The 22,187-nt window shown below is 41.5% G+C and overlaps 1 protein-coding gene across 1 annotated transcript in view; it reads left to right on the plus strand.

Moving 5' to 3' along the window:
- The window catches only part of LOC121874562 (PDF receptor-like), a 178,288-nt gene that overhangs the window by 98,286 nt on the left and 57,815 nt on the right, over positions 1-22,187 (plus strand). Inside the window, exon 5 of the mRNA XM_042378755.1 lies at positions 12,833-12,936. Coding sequence (XP_042234689.1) covers positions 12,833-12,936 — 104 coding nt within the window. The remainder of the gene's footprint in view (positions 1-12,832; positions 12,937-22,187) is intronic.

Here is a 22,187-nt window from a genome sequence, read left to right on the forward strand (position 1 = left end):
ATACAGTTACATTATTTATTTCCCTCTTAAATGAAAACAAATTTGGACAGGTGTGTAGCTGGACGAGTCAAGTCACATACATACATACGTTCATCTTTTCCATGTACTAATTGGAACATCTGTACAGGTGTTTGTTTAAATTTATGAGTGAGCTCCATTATTAGATGTTAAAACAGACACTCCTGTAATCCTTTATATATGACAGGACACTTGTACAGATGTTACACCAGACACACAGGTAATCGTTTGTAATTAATAGAACATGTGTACAGGTGTCAAGTCTATGATGTGGACAGCACAGGAAGTCATAACTCACCATAACACCAATATATTCCTTTTAGTTTTTAAGACACTCCCCCAAAAAATCCTTCCCTTAATACAGATTAAAACACCTTTACGTACTCTTACACTCGCTATTCACTTTCATGCTGGAGAAAAAAGAGATTAAACCGTCGTATAGCCTGGAAACACAGCTCTTATACCCTTAGCATAAATTAAAACACAAGACATGATGTTATTTGAAGACGCCGGCCAGTCATATTCCTGGAATGTTTTTTCTTCTTTTTTTCGTCTTTATTAATGTGTTTATTTTTATTTTTCCTCTCTGTTTGGACTTTTGACTTTGTTTTCTTTTTCTTTCCTTTTTAATCATATTTTTTTTTATTTTCTCTTCGTCTTAATCATTCACACCTGTGTTTCTGTTGCTTCGTTCACGTCCATCTCCTTTCTTACATGTGGTCTCGTTGTGTTGACGCGAACAAACGGAAACTGAAGTACCTTGACCCCTGACCTCATTAGTACAATATTGACCTTCCCCATCTTCATGTTGACCTTTGACATCATCATCCCATTCTCTAGAACAGTGTATCCCAACCTTTTCCGTTCTGCCCCCCCCCCCCCGACATAATTATGATAACCTCAGTGGCCCGCATCTACATCTTTCTTCGATGAAGCAAACAAAGCAACGTCGCCCGAATGAGCAGCTGGATATGAGATTTTAATATTTTAGTGGTACAGTACCAGTAGCTACAGGGACAACACAAAATAAAAAGGCTACACGAGAAAACAGTATGAAAAAGTTCCAAGTCATTGATATATGAAAATAAAAACCTCTATTGTGCCTGTAGTAAATGCAGTGTATTATAATCTCACAAAAATAAACTCAACTCAACAACTCATGTATTCAAAACTCGGGACATGGTGTTTGCGCGTAAAGTTTACGCGCAAGCAAAAAACACTCAAAAGTTAAGTAGGTTGGCTGACATTACATTTTTGCTACCAACTGGGGTATCCGTGGTTGAGTCACAGTCAGGACACAGCGGAGGTCATCTTCCACATGGAGCCAAATGCGCTGTTTTGATTTGATGTTCAACAGCGTGGAAAAACCTCACTTTGCAGAGAGAGGTAGACGAGAATGGCAGAAGCACCCGAATAACCATTTTGCTCATATTAGTATAGAGAACCGTTGCCACCCAAAACTCCGTCAAGCTCATCTCTTCAATTGTGTCTTTGGCAAATGAATCGTCTCGGAGTTCGAGGAATTCATCCTGCATTACCTTTCACAATTTTTGGCTCATTGTTGTCCAAATCAGGAAAATACTTGTGAAATTCCATCTTAATAATAATAATAATAATAATAATTAACGGTTTATTGAAAAAGTTCTGCAGCCCGAAGGCTGAAAATATACATTGGACATAAATGACTTATTACATACATTGGTGGTTTAACAAAAGCCTTCATTAGAGAAAGGTGAAGGAACATACAGTGAACATACAGATTAATGTAGGTGTTGAACAGCAAACACGTAGTGTAGTAACTCCCTCCCAGATGGTGTTAGGAGGGACCTCACGTGGTGTAGTAGTTCCCTCACAGATGGTGTTATGAGGGGCCTCACGTGGTGTAGTAATTCCCTCACAGATGGTGTTATGCGGGGCCTCACGTGGTGTAGTAATTCCCTCACAGATGGTGTTATGAGGGCCTCTCACGTGGTGTAGTAATTCCTCACAGATGGTGTTATGAGGGGCCTCACGTGGTGTAGTAATTCCCTCACAGATGGTGTTATGAGGGGGTGTAGATCCTCACGTGGTGTAGTAATTCCCTCACAGATGGTGTTATGAGAGGCCTCACGTGGTGTAGTAATTCCCTCACAGATGGTGTTATGAGGGGCCTCACGTGGTGTAGTAGTTCCCTCACAGACGGTGTTCTATGAGTGAGGTGTGGTCCCAGGCCTTCCTATCGTAGACGGATTAACACAGCACTGGTTGTTGGGTCGGGCCGTTATCACTGGGTACCTGGGACCTCACTGTGTGAAGGTCAACTTGGGTACCACTGTTACTGTTGAGTTGTTCTCACTGACTTAAGCACTGTTCACCACTGTTCACCTCTGTTTAACACTGGTTCCATTCCTTTCCTAAATGAATAGTAACTTCTGGCGTGAACTTGTTGATATTCCGGTGGGGAGGAGGGTTCAGGGGAGGGAGTTGGTATGGGCCAAGTTAACAGTTGACCTGGCTGCTCCGAGAGGAGCGCCAGGTACGTCTTGACCCTTCAGTGACTCAAGGTGCTCAAAAATGTCGTTTTTCAGTACAGGATTAATCGATTTTCCAACGCTGTCTTGCACTTCAGTCAATCTTTCAAACATAGCTATGTCTCCTCTGTTCACTTTCCTGCGCCAGTTTTGGAGATCGGCGACAAATCTTCTGAGATGATCTGGGAAAAGAATATTAGACCCCCCCTTCCTTGGAGCTTAAGGTTCAGCGGCTTGAAAATGTCAGCAAGACAAGCAAGTCCTCGTTCCTTAGTTCTTCTTCGTAATGCTGAAGGAAGTCTTGTTTCCTTCGGTGATTCAAGAAATTTTTGACCTTTGTGTGAAGTTCAAATACACGTTTCAGAACATCCCCTTCCAAAAGCCCGAGTACACACACACACACACACACACACACACACACACACACACACACACACACACACACACAAGCGATTACAATATCCTCTGCTCTAGGGGATAATAAATGAGTTAATATCCCTGAACTGACAAACGGATACACGCAGAGAGACGCTTACAATACCCACCAGTCTACGGTATAATACGTGAAACGAGTGTATTTTACCTACGAGAAAATTTTACAGGAAGTACCAAAAAAAAACAAATCCTTACCAAATCAACGACAAACACTAATTCACCTTTTTCTCCCATCATCAGAAAGTCATCAATCATAATTTTCGATCGACTCGTATATTTCACCTTAAGGAAAAAGAGAGAAAATTCAACAAAACTCGCATCAGATTTTACCAACTGGCGAATTAAACTATATCTTTGTATCGTGAATTCTGATGACGTGAGCCATAAGACCTTTCGCAACAGAACGCAGCATTAGGTGAAGATTAGCCCCCAGCTCATCTTACACGATGATTAAACACTGCGCTATCTCAACCTAACCTAACCTAACATATCCTACCTATCCTATCCTAACCCCGTAGGTAGCGTTAGGGTGTTTATTCATCAGGTGAAATAAGCTGGAGGTATCCATCTTCGGGTGATTCGTATACATAAGCCTGAACTCAATCGACAGACTTTAGACATAATACAAACATGTAAACATTGCCTTCAAACAATATACACACCCACAACGCCTCACCAAACACGGCCTCAGATTCAAATATACACTCTTCGAAAAACAATACAAGAACACACAAAGCATGGACTCAAGACACATACATGAGCTCCTTGGAAAACAAACACACACACACACACAAACCAACGCAAAAAAAAAATAAAAAAATAAACACAAACACTACATAACCTTCAAGAAACAACAGGGGAGACGGTGGAGGGGGGTCCTCGTATGAACACCTCACACACCATTATAACACACCTGCCTACCGCTGTTACCCCTCCCCCCGCCTCTCCCCCACCGCAACACACAACACTCACCAATACTCTTATTTTCTATGGTGCAATATTCGTTTCTTAATATACTGACGGTCAACCCATAGAACGGGAGAAACACTGTGACAATCTAGTAAGTGATTGGTGGGTGGGCTTTCATCTTATCATTGTTTGTATTAGTGGACATGTGGCGTAGTGATCTTTTTATGTACAGGTGTATTTGGTCTTCATCTCTCCATCCTGAGCTCGCTCTTGTTCTCTTATTACTTGCCCTTGCCCTCTCTCATACCTATCCCTCCTCCTGTCCCACCCACACCCTCCTCGTCCTTCACTGTTTCTCTCTCCCCTCCCTCACTCTTCCTCCTCCCCACCTCCCCTCACTCATCCCCTCCTCCCTCCCCCACTCTTCCTCTCCCCCTCTCTCTTTTCCTCCCCTTCCCTCGCTCTTCCCCTCCCACTCCCTCAACCTTCCCCTCCCTCACTCATCCTCTCCCTACCTTGTATTACCGTTGTTCCTCTCAGAGCCTTACGGAACGTCGCCACTGTGGAGGTCAATCAGTATTTTTTTATTTTTTTTGTGAAGCATTAGTGTGGAGGAGCTGTGGCGGGAGGACACTTTGGCGGGAAGGCGAGGCTCGTTTTCCCCTGTTGGTGGTGAAAAGTGACCACGGGAATTGTACCTCCACCACCATAATGAAAAAGTAGAGGCAGGCCGACGCTCTCTTCTACCCCGTGGTAATAGATTAGCCTGGATTGTGCTCTGATGGTAGAAGAGGAGGAACAGACCTTCTCCAGTCTTCCTTGTGTTCTGATGATGAAAAAAGAAAGATCAAAGTAGACGCAGAACTTACTTTCTTTCTTCTGTCCTTGTAAATGACTGTCCGGGAATTTACTTTGATGATGAAAGAGTGAGAAAGATCTATTCTCTTTTTTGTTCATTTCATTTGTAGAACGGTCGTGTAAGTTTGTCCTGGATTGTTCTCTGCTGCAAAAGAACACTTGGCCGTATTATTTATCCCCCGTCAGTAGACTCCTGCTGGAGGTTGGCTTGAACTGTTCTGTGCTGGTAAAAAAGTAGGGAGAAAATGCTCTTTTCTCCTCCATTTCCCCTTATGAATGACCAGAAATGTACTTTGGTGATGAAAGATAATGGAGGAACTATGTCGACGCTGATGGCTCTTTCTATGGGTGTATCATGAATGTTTTTTGCTGTCTCGATAAAAATAAATAAATCTCTTCGAATTCCACTGAAGAAATACCTCCCTAATTTGACCAAAACTGCGTAGTAATGATCAAAGATGAAAAATAGATCGTTTTTTTTTTTTTTCGACACGGACTGTGAAAGTCAGACACACCTACTGGACCATAATGAGACTCCCTTGCTGACTGACTGATCAAGAGCGTACGGTTATCACCCCAGTCAGCTTTAGTGGAATTGTTATATAAGACTTTTACCACATCTCGATGAAAGAGGAAAGAGAGATATGACAATTTTCTCTTTCGTCGATTTACCAGTGTGAGGAATTAATCAAATCTTATCGCTGACAAAAAAAAAAGAGAGTATTTTCCTAGATTGTTTCAACGGGATAATTATGAAGGTCTGTTTGTTTTTTGTTGTTCTACTAAAAAGGGGGAAAATCAACACTTTTTTATGTATTTTGTAGACTCGCCTTAATTGGTTAGCTGTTCTGATGAAAGAAATGAGAAGGGCTGAGATTTATATCATCCACCTGTTATTATTTTACTACAATTGTAAAAAAAAAAAAAAATCTTTGTTGTTTAAATACTGGACGAAAAAAAGTTGTTCTTGTTCTCTTTGTGTGATTTGACTCAATGCCACACACACACACACACACACACACACACACACACAGACCATTTACGAGAGACGACCACAATTATTCACGCATCGGATCACACCTAAGTCAGAACTGGTCGACACAGATTCTTCCCCACACAAATTGTATCATCATTAAAATCCTCAATTCCGCTACGTATAAGTTTCTCTCTCTCTCTCTCTCATACTGACCTAAAATTAGCTTGACCTGGGACACAGAGAGTTTAAAATAGTGGTTACAATAGTCTTAAAAAACCCGGAGTAGAGTGAGTTTATAATCTGGTGAAGAATTACACCGAAATAGCGCTTACGGTGAGGTTTTAATCTGACGAAAGATATAACATAAAACTAGACGAGGAAACTCTCACAAAACCAACACAGTATGAGATTAAAACTCTCCTGAGGATGAATGAGGTTTAAACCAGGCGTAAAGTGCGCGTAAAACGTTCTCGGTAAAAGTAAGAAACTTGTCAAAATGTCACAGGAGAAAGTTGCTGCGAATTAGTTATGCGTGGAAGGTCAACCTTGTTTGGGGGTGGGGGAAGAGAAAGAAAGAAAGAAAGAAAGATAAATTTGGAAGCACTTAAGTGAAATAAGAAGATAAGTTTCCCATATTAAACGTTCGAGTGGCGATTTTTTTTATAAAGAAAATACTAGCTATTTGTTCGAAAGTTTTAGAAAGTGTCTATTACTTTTAGAAACGTACCATTAACTGGAGTCTAAGAAAGTGTCATTTATTAGAAAGTTTTGACATTATTATTTACTTGTCTCTTCGAAAGTTTTAAAATAAATCGTTAATAGTGTCTAGCGAAATTTCGTTTATTTAGAAAGTTAAAGAAAATAATATCTACGGGTTTTTTGAGCGAACAGCATATTCGAAAGTTGTAGAAAGTATCAATTATTAGAAAGTTTTAGAGAGCAAAATTAATCTGAAGCTTTACGAGGTATCATTCACAAAAAAAATTAAAAAGTAACGTTTAATCAAAAGTTTTGCAGAGTTTTATAGGCCTACTTCTGAGTTTTGTGTTAACGTAATTGAAAAGCTTCAGAATGTTCAGTTCACTCGAAAGTTTAAAAATTTAACATTAATTTGATAGTTACAGGACCCCAATGTTCAGTGGAGTATTGTATAAAATTAACATTAATTCCATAGTTGTTAAAAGTAATGCTGAGTCGATAAGTGTAGAGACAAACACTTAATCAGATTAAGAGAGACATTTAGCCATTTTACAAAATACACACACATTACATATAACCCAGGTAAATTAGAAGCTTTAATTCCTACAACTGCCTGGCGGTAAACAGGCACTCTCTCTCCATGCTGGCCCTAGGCACAGTGCCACGGTCCGAGTTCCCATACACACGTTCAACTTTTCCCCCAGACACTGTAAATAAATGAATGGCTCTATGTGCGGGATGTTGTCGGTGTGGTTCTGTATATAATTCTGTTCTATGTCTGTCGGTGTGGCAGCTTACGTGAGGTGGGTTAATACACTTCTGGCCAAGGGAAAGGAAAGGAATATATTACGTGGAAGGTTTTGATACCTGTACATACATACATACATACACTCAAAAGCTCTTAAGAACTCATCAGTTGACATATAGACTTGAAAAATTCACCTCGTCAGAGTTAATTGCCCTTAGAGTTGACTAATTAATTTGTTGTCAACTTAAACGAGACTTTCATAAAAATATTAAGACCTAACCTAATAAAGTTCCCTAATTAAAAAAATAATAATACTAATAATGGGGCTTTGCTTCATAAAGTAATATGAGATTACTTAACTTCATAATTTGATTTAATTTCCACTAAATTCATATAATGATACTTTCATTTCAAACAAATACAGCTGTACATTATTACCTCAACTTATATGATTATAACTTACAAATGCAGGCACAAATGTTATGACAAAGGCTGCACCGTATTACATGTTGCTAAAACTAAATAAATAAATAAATAACAAGTCTCCGGTTACCCACAACTCACTTATTCCTCGCTGTTATTGTAGTGTAGTCAGTCCCTGCCGTCGACCTTTAATACAGGGGTCACTGTAATAGTTCACAGCCCTACGTGTTGAACCTTTTAAATACCGTTTACAAGGATTGGGGTAATTATAGTCAAGCGATTTTAAGTGATTTTAATCGATTATTATCCGAACACAAAATAATTGATGATAATAAACAAAAATCAAAGTATTGCTCGTCGTACCTAAAAAGTATAAATATTTTTGCACTATTCGTTGGCTAACTGTTCAAGTAGACCATGTGTTTTGTAAATCTAATTGGGAAGGACAATTATGATTCCTCTTTTCATAACCAATAAAGACAAGGAATTCTTATTTATATATTAAATATTACAATACCGACTAATAAAATACTCTAGATATATATTTTTAACGCATTCAGTCATCATATTACCCCCAAGACAGTTAGAATAAAATATAAAGGAAAATACAATTATAAATACGAGGTTTAGTTTGTCCCGTTTCGTCCCACTATGGTAAACTTGCCAGACGCAACAACAACAACAACACACTCGTTATTCACTTGTGTCTTCAACCACCTCACTGCTGTCACTTACTCGTCAGCCACCCCGACGCCTTGTTCTCCTGTTAGTCGTATACACTGTTGCCTCCTACAGGTCTAACCCCCCCCCCCATCCCCTACCACCTGACTTTTAATACTCCCTTCACGCCCATCCTTCCATCTTATTCGTGGTCTTCCTTCTACCATTCACATCTAACTTGTACACATTCCTGGCGTAGACTCCTTACACACACACACACACACACTGTTATCCTCTTGTCACTCTTATCATCGAGTCTCCTCCTCTGCTGCCTGCCCTAACATCTCCTCAGCCTCACCGTTCTTACCACCTCCTCCCCACTTGTCCTACTGTATTTTTTTTATCTCTTTATTCCCCCATGTCCAGAACAATATATATATACGTTTGTCTCTCACATATTTGTCACACATAGGTTATAAATATATACAGTTATGGATGTGAACGGAAATATTTATATAACAAATTTAATGCGCGCGTAAATATCAAAGATCAAAGCAAATAAAGGTGTGTGTGTGTGTGTGTGTGTGTGTGTGTGTGTGTGTGTGTGTGTGTGTGTGTGTGTCTTACAGATAATCGTCATATTAACATTAAGAAACATAGATAGGGATGCCTCGTTCAAACCATGTTATCATTAGAACCCTTGGTGGGTTGGTCACTATGGTAACTGTTTAAGACATCCTTATTTATCTCAACTTAACAAAACTTTACCCAAATTAAATTATATTAAATAAATAAATTAGGGTTAGGATAGGTTAGTTACGTTAGTAATGATGTTTACCTACATAATTTGTGCCTATATGTAGACATCAATTAAACAAATAATAATTACCACCATGACGTCATTATCCCCAAAACAACACGTATAACATCCATATACACCATGATATAAATCCTGTTATAATAAATCCCGACCAACATATACGGGATGTTAAACAATTAAATAATAACTTTTAGGCAGATGGCCGATGTAATTCTTTGACTACATAACAGAGGCAGTAAAAGCCGACAGCATAAATGTGTTTTTTGAAACAGCGCTACAAATCATGCACGCAAATCGTTACAATTAAAATAACATGATTTATGCATATGTGTGTGTGTATAATGCATATGGTGATATGAATGCCAATATACGTATATATTATACGTGGTGTGTACGTGTGTATGAATGGCGACCTCTGGCATAATGGTCAGCATGCTCGCCTCGTGAGTGGACCCCGGTTCTATCCCAGGGCAGGTTGAAACTATGGTAGATTTCTTTACGTCATTTGCCTCTGTCTACCCAGCAGTGATGAGCGCGGCGGTCGAGTGGATATAGCGCTCGCTCGTGTCCTGTTCCCAGAGGCTCCCAATTCGCCCAGCTGTAAATGGGTGCAGTCATTCCTATGGGACCCTTTATCACTTTCACCCAGCAGTGACTCCCTAAATGTTAATCGATATGCGGATCGTGTTCCGGGGTAGTGGCTAGCCAGTGCAGCTAGCAGCTAGCTGCTAGCTAGTTGTCCTATCTTCTTGGATTGTTCCTTGAAACAGGACCATACAGCTTGTTAACTTAGGGTAAGGTAGTTGTGATGGCGACGGTTTCTACACAAATACATGCCTAGGTGGCCCTAGGGCCGGCCACTCTCAAACAAATGTAACACCAAAAAATTTCACATTCATACACGTGGCTCATTACTATTAGTGATTACGATTTAAATGTTCAATTTTCATTTATCTTGATTACAATTAAGATCACGTAATCCAAATATCAATATTTTGGATTATAATCATGTTTACAATGATTAATTGTCTTTATTAGATTACAATTATGATTATATTGGTTCCAATACATCTGATGGTGGTTAAAATTTCCCTGGATTACAATTACATTCTTGATTACAGCAACAATACATAAGGTAACATTTGACTATATAGAATCAAACACAAGTGATCGAGGGCACGTTCGTGCCCTTGTAAGAGTTTGAACGCTCGTGGCAGCGTACAGCGAATGAGGGTGTGCCAAGTCCGTAGACTTGCATGGTTAATTAGGGTGCGCCAAGTCCGTAGACTTGTATCGTTTTCCATCGTAAATAAAATTGTTAACTAATGCCTTCCTAAAGAAACCATCGACATGGGACCAGGTTTGTTCCACTCTACGAATTTTTTGCGATTTTTCTACCAAGTTTGATGAAAAACGATTGTGCCGTTTCGGCTGCCCAGAACAAACACACACACAAACAGACACACGCCTAGTCCTATAGCATATTAGATAATAAGAACCAAGTAAAACATTGAGCCTTGACTTGAACACCGCCACTTGAAGCAGGTAGATCAAAATGTCTGACAATATCCAATAATGCGGAAGTGTCCATAATGAGCCGCCAGATCCTGTCTCAGGGTAGAGGGACGTGAAGGACCTCTGGTGGTGGAGCACCAACTGGTCACGTGGTCAGTGTTGCCATAGTATATGGTTACTGATTATATTACAGTCACATGCCGCCAAGTTGACTTAACAAATTGCTATTCAAAGTGGAGGGAGAAATTGAAAAGTCCATTGAAATGAACTGCAATCTTATAAGTAAATTGAATATCAAATGTATTTCACTTGCAATCAGAAATTAAGAAGATTTTTGAGATTACGATTACAGTTACGGTTACAAACTATTGATGAAGCTGGGTGTTGTGATTACAGAATTATTAAGGGGTTTCAGAAATGATGGATTATGGCTAGATCACGATTACAGTACATAGACACAATATTGTAACAACAATTACGATCATGAATGCACCGTATTCATAATGAATTACGATTACAGGATTAAGATTATAATCAGCCCCCGTGCCTGCTATGTACTGTACAGTTGTATGGATGAACAAACTATACTAGGTTATTAATTCATACATAATGGAGTACAGTGTTGTTAGCGAATACTGTGAGAAGACATACTGCATACCAAGTTGTATTTAAGACTCCATATAATTTTAATATATGTATGCATGTATGTATGTATACACAATAGGTACGTTCGTTCACATATATGCACACATTTGCACACGTTTGTATATATGTGTGTATGAATTTGTACGCGCGAGTGCATTTACGACCGTACCTACATAAAAACCGTTCGTTTACAAGTATTCACGTATGACTCCGTATATGCATGAACGAACAGCTGGCATACACAGAGCAGTATTTACACATAAAATGAAGTAACACAACACACGGTAATACAGCGTGATGCATTATGCTGAGGATATTACTGAATACATAATGAATTTCCCTGTCCCGGATAATACACTAATAGCATAAAATTTCCCTACGAGAACTACACTATAAAAGGGGAGTATTTCCCTCTTGTTAAGGTAATAGAGGGAGATAGAATGATAAATAGAGGAGGTGGGGAATAAATAGGAGATGAAGGTAACGGGGGAGAGAGAGAGAGAGAGAGAGAGAGAGAGAGAGAGAGAGAGAGAGAGAGAGAGAGAGAGAGAGAGAGAGAGAGAGAGAGAGAGAGAGAAATCATAATATTATTACACAAAAGCAGAGCCTGAGTTTTCATACTGAAGCCGCGGAATGTGAATAGGCAAATTATTTTAGGAGTAATTTACGTTAGGTTAGGATAGGTTAGGTTAAGTCAGGTTATGCTAAGAGCAGGCTAGGTTTATGATTGTGTGTGTGTGTGTGTGAGTGTGTGTGTGTGTGTGTGAAATGGACTAGGCAAGTGTAATCCCAACGGCCTACTCCCCCACAGCAAGTGTGATGCACACAACCTCACTATCACCCACGATCCAAACACTGGCATCTCATTGACTATACCATTGTCTGAGAAAGAGACCGCCGAGATGTCCTCATCACCCGTGCCATGCGTGGCTCAGTCCACTGTGACACTGATCATCGGCTCGTGAGAGTCAAGCTGTCATTTGAAGTCGCCCCAAAACGGTGAAGGCAGCAAGCCTCCAGAAGAGGTTTTAACACTAAGCGTCTGGAGGACCCAACAGGTGCTGCTTTCGGAGAGCAGTTCGAAAATGGGCTGATAAACAACCCGACAACAAACAACCCAAATCCCAGTACCGAATGGGGTATTCTCGACACTACAAAATCCTGTAGAGACCCTCGGCCAGATCGAAAGAATACACCAGAACTGGTTTGATGAACATGTCCCGGCAATCAATGTACTCGTCAATGATAAACGTGCTGCTTTAATTGACTGGCAGAACAACCCTCAGTCTCGGACCAAAGGTGATACCTTCCACAAGAAGAAAGCGACAGCCCACCGGGAGCTTCTCAATCTAAAGAACGACTGGTTTAAAAATAAAGCATGTAAAACACAAAAAATGCAGATCAGCACAAGAAGCGCTAATTTTTCAATTTCACTAAAACATTTTATGGGCCAATCACTTGTGGCGCAGCTGTGTGTGTGTGTGTGTGTGTGTGTGTGTGTGTGTGTGTGTGTGTGTGTAATAATAATAAAAATAACAATTATGACAACACGAACCAACAACTAATACGTCATGAACTAATCCCCCCTCCCCCACCGTCTCTTTTATCTCTCACAGACGAAGCTGAACATCGCCCTGGGTACTCGCATCATGGAGATAGTGGGTCTCAGTCTCTCCTTGGCGTCCCTCTGTGCCTCGCTCGCCATCTTCTTCCACTTCAGGTAAGTCTCTTTCTATATCTCTCTGTCTCATTATTATTACTTCTATCATCCTTTAATTCTTATTACTCTTTCACTCCTTCACCAGCCTTCTGCTCCTTCTCTTATTTCTACTTCTTTTCTTCTATCTCTCTCTTCCCTCTCCACCTAATTTTCTCCTCTTCCTATTCTTTTCCTGTTCCTTCTCATTCTTCTCCTCTTCCTCATTTCCTCCTTTCATCACAATGATTCCTATTTACATCCCAGAGAGGAAGAGAGACACAGAAAGAGATAAAAACAAAAATAATAGACGAAATAAAAGACAAAAACAGATATTGAGGAGACAAAAAAAAAGAACAGACGGAATAAAAGACAGGAGAGAGAAATTGAGGGAGAGAGAGAAAAAAAAGCTATATAAAAGCCTTGTATACGTAAACAGTAAATCATTGTCCTTATTTCAATGGCAGCCCAAGATATTTCTACTTCAGGTAAATGGTCTCTCTCTCTCTCTCTCTCTCTCTCTCTCTCTCTCTCTCTCTCTCTCTCTCAACCCCCCGGAAGCGTACCTCGATATTACCTAACCTCTTCCCTGCCTAACGATGTCAAGATAGATAGATAGATAGATAGATAGATAGATGAATGAATAAATGAATGAATGGATGGATGGATGGATGGATGGATAGAAGGTGGGGTTTGAGTATGAGGAGTTGTTGAAATGGAGGATGCTGGAGAGGTATAGAGAAGGAAGGAGGATAGGAAGAGAAGAGAGTATTAGGACGGTAAGGAAAGTGAGAGGAAGGGATAGAAGAGGTAAGGAAGGGTTAAAAAATGCAGCAAAGGGAAAATCTTGAGGAAACTCGATAGACGAATAGACAGAGAAAAGGAGAAAGAAAGAAAGACAAAAACTATCCTATTTCTCTTCTATCCTTTCTTCTATCCCAAACAAAAGATGTCAAACTGTCTATCCTATACTGTCATAATGCCACGTCAATACCATCCGAAATAAGTCGAATTATACTTATACTATCCTTCCATACACCTATCCCAACTATACATTCTACATCACCCTCATCCCACCCCTATCCCCTTCTCTCTTGAGAGGTTAGGTTAGGTTAGGTTAGGTTAGGTTTAGGAGATTCAGTGGGGGGATATGGGCTAGACACCTCATCTATCCCCTCACCTCCATCCTTAAACTCCTATCAGTGTCCAGTGAGGAGGACAGAGACCTAATCTGACCATAGATTGAATCAGTCCACCCTTTCCTCCATCCCCCCCTCCTTCCCTCTCACATCCTCAGTCCACCTCACCCCCCCCCCTTCACAATACAGTTAGCCCGTCATTTACGTCTGTTATTCAGTTTCTGTAATCTGTCTATCAGTTCTCCAGCTGTCAATAAGGGAGATAGACGTTGCTGTCTCCCGTACAAGGGCACCTGTATGGACTCTAGGGAGGGGGGAGGGGGGTGGAGGAGGGGAGGCAGCTCAGTTCACACCTGCTACAACTCAGACCTGAACCTGGACCTGAGATCTAATGTATCTTAAGCTAAATTATCGTATCTATCCCTAATATTTGTTAATTTACCTCTATACCAAAGCTAACTTGCCTTTAACCTAACCTATCATATTGCTAACCTAATCACACCGTAACCTAATTCATCTTTAACCTAAAATCAAATCTCGCATACACGCCACACAACGAGAGGCATTCAACGAAAATTGGATACACCTGAAACAACGGGGTAGCGTCACACTATGACGCTGTAACCGGTGACGACAACCGCCACTACAAAGAATATCAATCCCTGACTCGATGTCAACAGCTTATATACATGAGACTGCGCCTAGGGTACAGGTACCTATGGGAGTACATTGGCAACCCTGAGCCTGGCCGCACTGTTTGTAAACTTTGTGGCCAACCCGACTCTCACACCCTCTCTCACTACATCCTCACTTGCCCTATGACCTCCTCCTATAGGTCCCCAGCCGTTACCAACACTTCTTCCCTCCCAGACCAGATATCCCTCCTCCTAGTCACAGGCCTAGCATTTGACATTATTAGGGACCTGCCACTCTTTGCTATAAACAGATAAAATGTACCGGGAACTTTCCCCCCATACACTCATCATTCTCTCACTTTATGTAACTTGACAAAACCTATGACCCTTCAGGCTTTTACGCCCTTAATGTACGAGTCATAAAGGCAAGTATGAACTTTTCATACTTCCCTGTTGGGCGCTGTAAACGCTTCTGCGCTTCACCTTGCACAGGATGTAAGGGGGTGCCCAATAAACTAGCCCCCTCGGGGGCAAATCTGAAATCTGAAATCTTTAACCTAAACTTAAGAGCCCTATAACCTACCGCCTTATCACATCTAATGCACCTCAAACCTAACCTAACCTAACCTAACCTAACCCACCGTAATTCAACCCTACCCTAACCTAACGTAACTTAACCTAATTTAACCCTACCCTCACCTAACGTAACTTATCCTAACGTAACCCACCGTAATTCAACCCTACCCTAACCTAACGTAACTTAACCTAATTTAACCCTAACCTAACGTAACCTAATTCTACCCTAACCTGACCTAATTCACCCAACCTTATCTTAAGCTAACCTAATTCTAACATAACATAACATAGCATAACACAACACAACATAGCATAACACAACATAATACAACATAACATAACAAAACACAACATAACACAACATAACACAACATAACATAACAAAACACAACATAACACAACACATAACAAAACAACACAACACAACATAACATAACACAACACATAACAAAACAACACAACATAACACAACATAAACAGAACATAACACATAACAAAACAACATAACACAACACATAACAAAACAACACAACATAACACAACATAACATAACACAACACATAACAAAACAACACAACATAACACAACATAACATAACACAACACATAACAAAACAACACAACATAACACAACATAACATAACACAACACATAACATAACACATAACAAAACAATACAACATAACATAACACAACACATAACAAAGAACATAACATAACATAACATAACACTATCACTCTTGATTTTAGTAACCTGGTAATTTACATCCATTATTATACCATATCCAGGGATTTATTTCATTATATATATTTTTTTTTATGTAGCTTGGTTCACTCATCAGTTATATACGTCAATAATAACTCAATTATCTTCTTTGGCCACTGACGTATTCAGCAAACGACATGAAGTATATACTGTATATTTTTTTACCTTTTTTTAACTACCGATTAATTTGTAGCCTATTTTATTCTTTTTGGTTACGAACGATCAACACAAGATAATTTTATGAACTCCAATTTGCATGTGTAATTCTCTCTCTCTCTCTCTCTCTCTCTCTCTCTCTCTCTCTCTCTCATTAACATTGTCCTAATATCCACCCAATCCTTCGCCTCTCTCATTCCTACTTCTTCCTCCCCTCAACCCTCCCTCCCTTTCCCTATCTCTCCCTCACCCCCAATCATCCCTAAGCCCTCCTTCTCCCTAATCCTTCCTCTCACCTTTCCTCATCCTTTTCCTCTTTAACCCTCTCAGAATAGGCAAACTGTACTACAAGCTTTGCCAATAAATTTGTTAAACTAAAAGAAGCCTCCAGTATCCCTCGCCTCCCTCTTCACCCCTCACCTCCCTCTTCACCCCTCACCTCCCTCTTCACCCCTCGCCTCCCTCTTCACCCCCTCGCCTCCTCTTCACCCTCACCTCCCTTTCACCCTCACCTCCCTCTTCACCCCTCACCTCCTTCTTCTTCCTCTTCACCCCTCCTCTTCACCTCGCCTCCTCTTCACCCCTCACCTCCTCTTCACCCCTCACCTCCCTCTTCACCCCTCGCCTCCCTCCCTCTCCCTCTTCACCCCTCACCTCCCTCTTCACCCCTCGCCTCCCTCTTCACCCCTCACCTCCCTTCTTCACCCCTCGCCTCCTCACCCTCACTCTCTCTTCACCCTCAGTCCTCCTCTCACCCTCACCTCGCCTCCCTCTTCACCTCCCTGCCTCCCTTCTTTCACCCCTCACCTCCTCTTCACCCCTCGCCTCCCTTCTTCACCCCTCACCTCCCTCTTTCACCCCCTCGCCTCCCTCTTCTTTCACCCCTCACCTCCCCTCTTCACCCCTCCCTCCCTCTCCTCACCCCTCACCTCCCTCTTAGCCCCTCGCCTCCTCTTCACCCCTCACCTCCCTCTTCACCCCTCGCCTCCCACCTCCTCACCTCCCTCTTCACCCCTCGCCTCCCTCACCTCCCTCACCCCTCCTCTCTCTCTTCACCCCTCACCTCCCTCTTCACCCCTCGCCTCCCTCTTCACCCCTCACCTCCCTCTTCACCCCTCACCTCCCTCTTCACCCCTCGCCTCCCTCTTCACCCCTCCCTCTCCTTAACCCCTTTGGCATGTTGAATCTCCAAGAAGCGGGTTGGCTCACATCCCGGTAAGAATCCACTGTCTCCTCGCCACTCAAAGCTGCCGGGAATCTAGCCATCAATTATAATCACGAGAACAAAACGAGTAAACAACACATCAAAGGAATTACCATTTTTTTTCCTTTTTTCTTTTTTTTCCTTCCCGTTTTTTTACACCAAGCGTAATGGTGACAACCTGAGTTAACGAGTTGTATGACCCAGTGTCAAGGAATAGTCTGAGAAGACCGGACAACTCACCAACTGCACTGGCTAACCATTACCCGGAACACAATCCGCAAATCGATGAACATCCAGGTTCCCAATTACTGCTGGGTAAACAGAGGCAAATGGCCCTGGACCACTCACTTGCGAGGCGAGCATGCTGACCATTACAACACAGATCGCCCATACGTACATACATACATACATACATACATAGGCGCACTCACTTGCATGCATACTGTATGTACCTAAATAAATATATACACCATTTCAGACTACACACACACACACACACACACACACACACACACACACACACACACACACACACACACATGGAATATGAAAACAAGAATACAAATATTTTTACAAAACTGATGAAAAACAGACTGAACTTCCATATTGATGTATGAAAAAAAAAAAAAATAAATAAATAAATAAATAAATAAATAAATAAATAAATAAATAAATAAATAAATAAATATATATATATATATATATATATATATATATATATATATATATATATATATATATATATATATATATATATATATATATAACCAAAAATGGATGCCCCCAAAAAAAAAGACAAAATGCTAAACTAACGTAAGATGAATAATAGAACAGAATACAAACTTGTGGAGAATAATAGTTGGGGGGGGGGGTCGTCACCTTACCCTTGCGTCAACAGTGAGATCATTTTCAAAGGACTTTCGAGGGATTCCTAGTCTTCTTTCTCTCGCAAAAATAAAAGTTCTAGTCCTTTGAGTACGAAGACTTGTCTCCTAGAGTACTATGACGAGACACTTTGAGTAGGATGATTTGACTTCTTGAGTACTATGACGTGAGGCTTTGAGTACGATAACTTGACCCTTTCAATACGATGATTTGACCTCTTAAGTAAAATTTCTTATTATTAATGTCAGTCAGTCAGTCAATGGGTTAGTCAGTCAGCTAGTCAGGAGGTCGGTCAGTAGATTAGACATTAATTAGGTCACCAGTATGTAGGTCACCCAGTCAGTAGGTCACTCAGTCAGTGGGTCACTCAGTCAGTGGGTCACTCAGTCAGTGGGTCAGTCAGTTAGTAGGTTAGTCATTAATTAGGTAAGTCAATCAATACGTCATTAGGTCAATCAGTCAGTGGGTCACTCAGTCAGTGGGTCAGTCAGTTAGTAGGTCAGTCATTAATTAGGTAAGTCAATCAATACGTCTGTAGGTCACCCAGTCTGTAGGTCACCCAGTCAGTAGGTCAATCAGTCAGTGGGTCAGTAGGTCAGTCAATCTATAAGGAGTTCTTAGATAATTTGATTATAATAGAATTAGTTTTTTTTTCTTTCTTTTCTCTTGAAGAAGAAATTACACCTTTTCTCTCACTATCTCTCTTTTAATGTCCCTCTCCCTCTTTATATCTCTTGAAGATATTAACTCTCTCTCTCTCTCTCTCTCTCTCTCTCTCTCTCTCTCTCTCTCTCTCTCTCTCTCTCTCGTAATCCCCCGTCCACTCCACTTCCCTCTCCCTCCCTCTCACCATCACTGACACTCCACTACAAAGACCCCCCCCACCCCCAAGAGGGATTATCCGGCCACCTCAACCCTCTTAGATGCTGGCGACACCTCCCCTTAGTCTCACCCCGATCCTGAAAAAGTCGTAAGATTGAATTAGAATAGTCTTTGGGTAGTCTGGGCGCCATCTTAGCACCTTGGTCCAGGATTCCTATTGAGTCGTATGTTGTTGTTTTGTTTTTGTTTTTTTTTTGTTTTTTTTTGCTTGAGTCTTAGTATGGTTCCGACGCCATCTTGACAGCTTAGCCGGTACCTGTAATCCTTGATGGTCGTTTAAACTCGTAAGTTCGGTGGTCGGTTAGTTCAAGACGACTGGAGGGTTGGGTAAGATAAACTTTTAAAACTTATTTCTTTCTGTCTCACACTCACTCAGCCAGTCTCCCTCCTCATCGCTTCCACACCCTCTCACGGATGAAGTTGGCAACAGTCGCCACATTACCGTGTTTCTTGTGGCAGTTGACGAGAGTGGACTGTGGAGAAATCTTTATGGGAACACACACACACACACACACACACACACACACACACACACACACACACACACACACACACACACACACACACACACACACACACACACACACACACACACACACAAATTGTTAGAATTGGTTACGTTGAGATTTACATAACAGAATCAGTTTTTGGAATTGGTTGTGTAAGGGAAGACAATCAGATTTATTTATTTATTAATTTTTTTACAAAGAAACGGCGGTGGGAATAAGGAGGGAGGAAGGAGAGAGATGACACACGCTGAAGGTTGTCAACAAATCCAGTACATGTGCTAAGGGTAGACATTCCCCCTCACCCCCTTACCCCCTCACCCCCTCAACTCAGGCACTGGAGTCTTGAGCTTGAAAAATCTTAACAGAAGTTTCTAACTTTTGGAATATATGCCGGTATATACTATGTGTGTGTGTGACTTATTTTTTTAGTGTTTATTCATATTTTTGTAGAAGAATACGAAGGTGGTGGAAATCACTTATGTGGGATTAGAATTTCATGGCTAGAATAAGATAACTAATAATGCCACTGCTATATCGCCTGCGTTTTCGGAATTTTTTTTTTATTTTCTTTATGGTCGGATTGGTCTCATAAATCCGGCTTGACCTCTTCCGTTTCTTGACCCATAAGATGACCGAACCCGAACCTAACCCTACACTGTCCTCATTATGACGCTGTTTTGTGTTTATGTAAATTAAGTTTTAAGTGAATGTGAAAATACGCCGCCAAAAAAAAAATAATAATGTACCAATAGTTTCATGTTAATAGTGATAATTAGCACTTGATGATTGAGAATATATAAGCCTCAAAATCTAGTATATTTAGGTTTAGCGGCCACCTTTATCATTGTCACCACCTGGGGATTACTTTACCTGTACCTAAATTTACACCTGTAGCCAAAAAAAAAAAATCACCTTAAACCGAACCCTTATAGATCGTAGAATTACCTCTATAAACCTCATTAATATGACTCTACCTGTACTTTCTACCTGTGTATGTAATTATTGTGAGGTTTATGAGAAAAATAAAAACAAATAGTAAAGCCGGAGGAGAACACAAACAAGGCAGAAAGAATAAAGGTGTGGTAATTGGTGTTTGGGGCGGACGACGTGAGCTTACCTGAGCCACGGGAGTAGGTCAAGGCAGCCAGGTGAGTTAAATTTGGGTTGAAGTGTATGGTACAAACAAAGCTGGCTCTCTCTCTCTCTCTCTCTCTCTCTCTCTCTCTCTCTCTCTCTCTCAAATAATATTGTTATTGACTTGGACTATATTATATACACCGTAGTTATACACGTCCTATAAGTCGCCATGAGAATATATAATTAAATCCCGGGTCTCTCGGTGTCTCGGTTTCTCTCTCTCTCGGTCTCTCTTTCGGTGTCTCGGTTTCTCTCTCTCTCGGTCTCTCTTTCGGTGTCTCGGTCTCTCATTCTCTGTGTCTCGGTCTCGACGCTTACCTGGGTCTCGGACCTTGTGTGGTAAGGGGGGGGGGGATCAGTGGCGACGACCTTTGTTAAGTGGTCCATCTGCTTTAATCTTTACCTCCTCCAAGAGTTAGACCCTCTCCTCACTCGTACCTCCTTCCCCTCACCTCTCCTCCTTCCCCTCACCTTGCATCCTTCCTCTCACCCTCCCCTCCTTCTATCAAGACCCTCTCCTCCCTCATTCTTCCTCCCCCCCTCGGCCTAGACCTCCTCACTCTAATCTCTTTTTCCTCGCCTCACTTGTCTCGCCTCGAATCGCTCTGGGTCCTTCCTCTCACCTCGCCTCGCCTCCCTCCTTTCACCTATTTGCCCTGCGCCTCACTCTCTCTCCTCAACCCTCCTCACTCTTAAATTCTCACCTCCCCCTTATCTCCTTCCCCCCTTCCCCTTTCTTTCCAATTATTTTGACTCCCTCACCTCTATCCCTCACCCTTTTCCTTCTTCTTTTCCTCTTCCCTCCTCTTTTCTTCCATCTCCTTCCTTTATCTTCTCGCCTTCCATATCTCCTCTCAGCTGTCTCTTAATTTTCCCTTCCCATGCACCTCTTCTCCTCTTTTCCTTCACTTCCCTTCCTTCACTGCACCTCTCTCTCTCCTCCTTCCCTCTCTTCCTTCATCCTTCCCATCTTTGCCATCATCTCTCCTCCTATCCATTTTCCTCCTGCTGAATCTCCCATATCCTCATTCCATATTTTCCTCCCTCCCTTTCTCCCTCCCTTTCTCCCTCCCTTTCTCCCTCCCTCCCTCTCTCCTTCCCTCTCCTCTCTCTCCCCTCTTCCACGTCTTTCCACCGCTCCACCTCCACCTCCTTTCTCTTTCCCCCCTTCATTAATCTCTCTTTCTCCCGACCCCCTGTCCCATACTTCACTCTCTTGTAATTTATCCTCTTCCATCCACCCCTCCCGCTTGCCATATTTCTCTCCCACCCATTTATCGTATCTTTCATCCCCTCCCTTCCCTACTTCCAAACGTCCCCCTTTCCACGTGTCTCTCCCACCCTTCAATTCTCTCCCTCATCCCTTCCTCACCACCACACCTCCCCT

This window comes from Homarus americanus, unplaced genomic scaffold (genome assembly GCF_018991925.1).
Source record: "Homarus americanus isolate GMGI-L3 unplaced genomic scaffold, GMGI_Hamer_2.0 scaffold34360, whole genome shotgun sequence".
NCBI classification, from domain to species: domain Eukaryota; kingdom Metazoa; phylum Arthropoda; class Malacostraca; order Decapoda; family Nephropidae; genus Homarus; species Homarus americanus.